The following is a 2,762-nucleotide window of genomic DNA, read 5'->3' on the forward strand; positions in this document are numbered from 1 at the left end:
GCCACTAATGTCCCTAAGCACAACAGAAAACGACGGCGTATGCTTAAAACTTTTTGCGGCGCTTCATCTAAAGCGCCGCTAATGATTGACTTCAGCGGCGATTTCTTTGTATCGCCACTATTGTGTCTAAAAGTCAACAAGAAAACGACATCGTTTGGTAAAAACTTTTGTGGCGCTTCGTGAAAGCGCCGCTAATACATGATCTTTTGCGGCGTTTCCTTATAAATGCCACTAATGTCTCCAAACCTAAATCAAAACGGCGTCGTCTGTTAATCAGTTTTGCGGTGCTTTTGTGAAAGCGCCGCTAATGCTTGACTTTTACGGCGTTTTGTTTAAAGCGCCACTAATGTCTTTGAAGCTGACCAAGAAAACAGTACTGTTTACCTAACTCTTTTGCGGTGCTTTTAGGAAATCGCCGCTATTGCTTATAATTTGCGGCGTTTTTTATCACTCGCCGCTATTGCTCGATTTTTTGCGGCGTTTTGTGTTGAAACGCCGCTATAGACGCCGCTAAAAGCCTGTTTTGGTGTAGTGATGTTTTTCAATTATATATATATAAATCAAATTAGATGAATATAATTACATTAAGACATTTAAATTTAATTGTGTCCAAATTCAATCTTTTGAGTTAATTATATATTTTTATATAATTATTTTTTCACCTATAACATATGACATAATTTATATATATTATTATGTTGGTATTTTATAAATTACGAGGAAACTCAGTTAACTACCAATCTGGAGGCCATCATCTTCACCACCTGTCCCACAACTCCACTTGGTCACCCATCTCATCACCTTATTTATATCTCATCAACCATTAACCTCCCTTCTTCACTTCTAAATCTATACCCCAAACCCACCCCAGCCATACAGCTCCTCGACCGGGCGGGCGAGGTCCCCGTGGACCTCCTCGGGCCAGCTGACTCCATGTCCTATCCTGATCACGCGCCGCCACCTCCTCCTCCCTTGCCAGCAGCACTGCAACCACCGCTTCCGCTTTATAAGCAGCGATCCTGGTCACCCGACATCATCCGTAACGAAGCATGGCTTAGAAGAAAAGGAAAGAGCAAGAACCGGCGAAGCAAGAGTGTAACAGACGAAGACCTTGATGAACTCAGGGCTTGTATTGAGTTAGGATTTGGGTTTGATTCCCTAGAGATAGATCAACGCTTGTCGAATACTTTGCCAGCTCTTGGTCTTTACCAAGCAGTTAACAAGAACTACAACCACACCATCTCAAAGTATGCCTCGTCTCCTTCGGCTGCATCGGATTGTGATAGTATTTCATCCGCTATAGGTAGCCCCCACGCCATCTTTGGCCCTGGTAAGTAATAACTTGAAATTTAACTCAGATATGAGCCTGGTTTCGTTGGAATTTTTTTTCTCTTCTGATTTTATTTATTTTTGTTGGTAAAGGTGATAAACCACAGATAGTGAAGACAAAGCTAAGGCAATGGGCGCAGGTGGTTGCTTGTTCCGTGAGGCAAAGTTCATGAGTATGTCATGGATGTTCGTTTCATGTTTAACTACTGAGAGCGAGAGTTGTGTCTTCAATGTAACCGAACATAAAAAAAACAACAATCATTATGATGTTTGGTTAGAAATTTAAAAATGAAAGAAACCCAATTTTTACATTGTTTAAGGTATTTAGTTTCTGTTCTGTTGTAGCCCTGTACTAGCAGCTTTTCTTTTTCTTTTGTTTCTTTAATGGAGAACCTTCATCTTGACGAAATTGAGCTCAACTTCCATTCATGGGCAGACAAATTAATCATTAGCTTTGGTGAAAGTGGAGTAAAAAAGGTTTTATGTTTATAATTTGCTTAAATGCATGACAGAATTAAAGACACTTAATTTGTTGAACATCAAACTGAGTACGATACCTACCTTGTATTCTCTTTTTAGCCGTACCATTAATATCGCGGTTACGAGTTTCAGTCACATATGCTTTTGTTTGTTCAAACGCAACAAATTAAATTTGTACTATGGAATATTTTCAATCACTAAGATCTTAACACACTTTAGATGTTAACTTGTGAGGGTATACCTGTAATGATGGAAACTCAAACATTGTATGTATCGAGATTTAATTGTGTTCCGTCCTCCATTCGGACCTCATTCTTGAGACTCTCCTTTTCCAGTCTACACAAGTACCGATTGTTTACAGTGAAGTTGGAGATTGAAGTCACTCAAATGTTGTAACAGTAGATGAATATGAAATGGGAGTAGACAACGTCATGTGACCATGTCGGAGGCAATCCACTGTGCTCCAATGTGAACCAATAATGGTTAGCTGAGACATACATAGTCATAATTTAAATCCATGATGGAGATGCTAACAAACAACCGACATTCTCGAACAAAGTCAAACCACAGTGCTGCCTTGCAGGTCAACTAGCCCAGGACTCATTTATGAAACCAAAGTACATAGAAAATGACCGCTGAAGGTGATAAGATGGTTATACAGAGGTAAAAGTACACAGAGGCTCTATATTAAAAATTATATTATATTTTTCTTATTTATTTAAAAAATAAATAAATTAATTTTTATATTTTAGATAAAAGAATAAATTAGTCCTTTGGTTAGAAATCTCATCCATTTCTACTGTTAAAAATTGGTCCGGTACATCAAAATGAGGCACACGTAGTCATGTGTAACTGTCTGGTTATTCTGTCTGCTAAGCTAGTTTTTAACAATAAAAATAATTCTTTTTATAGAAAGGACCACTTTGCTCTTTGATCTAACGTACATGGACTAA

The 2,762-nt window shown here is 38.3% G+C and overlaps 1 protein-coding gene across 1 annotated transcript; it reads left to right on the forward strand.

Moving 5' to 3' along the window:
- Positions 1-731: 731 nt before the first annotated feature.
- On the forward strand, positions 732-1,738 carry LOC107945726 (uncharacterized). Its single transcript, XM_016879825.2, has 2 exons — positions 732-1,330; positions 1,423-1,738. Exons 1-2 carry the CDS (start codon positions 934-936, stop codon positions 1,500-1,502), a joined length of 477 nt encoding a protein of 158 aa, XP_016735314.1. The 5' UTR covers positions 732-933; the 3' UTR covers positions 1,503-1,738.
- The last annotated feature ends 1,024 nt before the right edge of the window (positions 1,739-2,762 follow it).

This window comes from Gossypium hirsutum, chromosome D12 (assembly GCF_007990345.1).
Source record: "Gossypium hirsutum isolate 1008001.06 chromosome D12, Gossypium_hirsutum_v2.1, whole genome shotgun sequence".
NCBI lineage: Eukaryota > Viridiplantae > Streptophyta > Magnoliopsida > Malvales > Malvaceae > Gossypium > Gossypium hirsutum.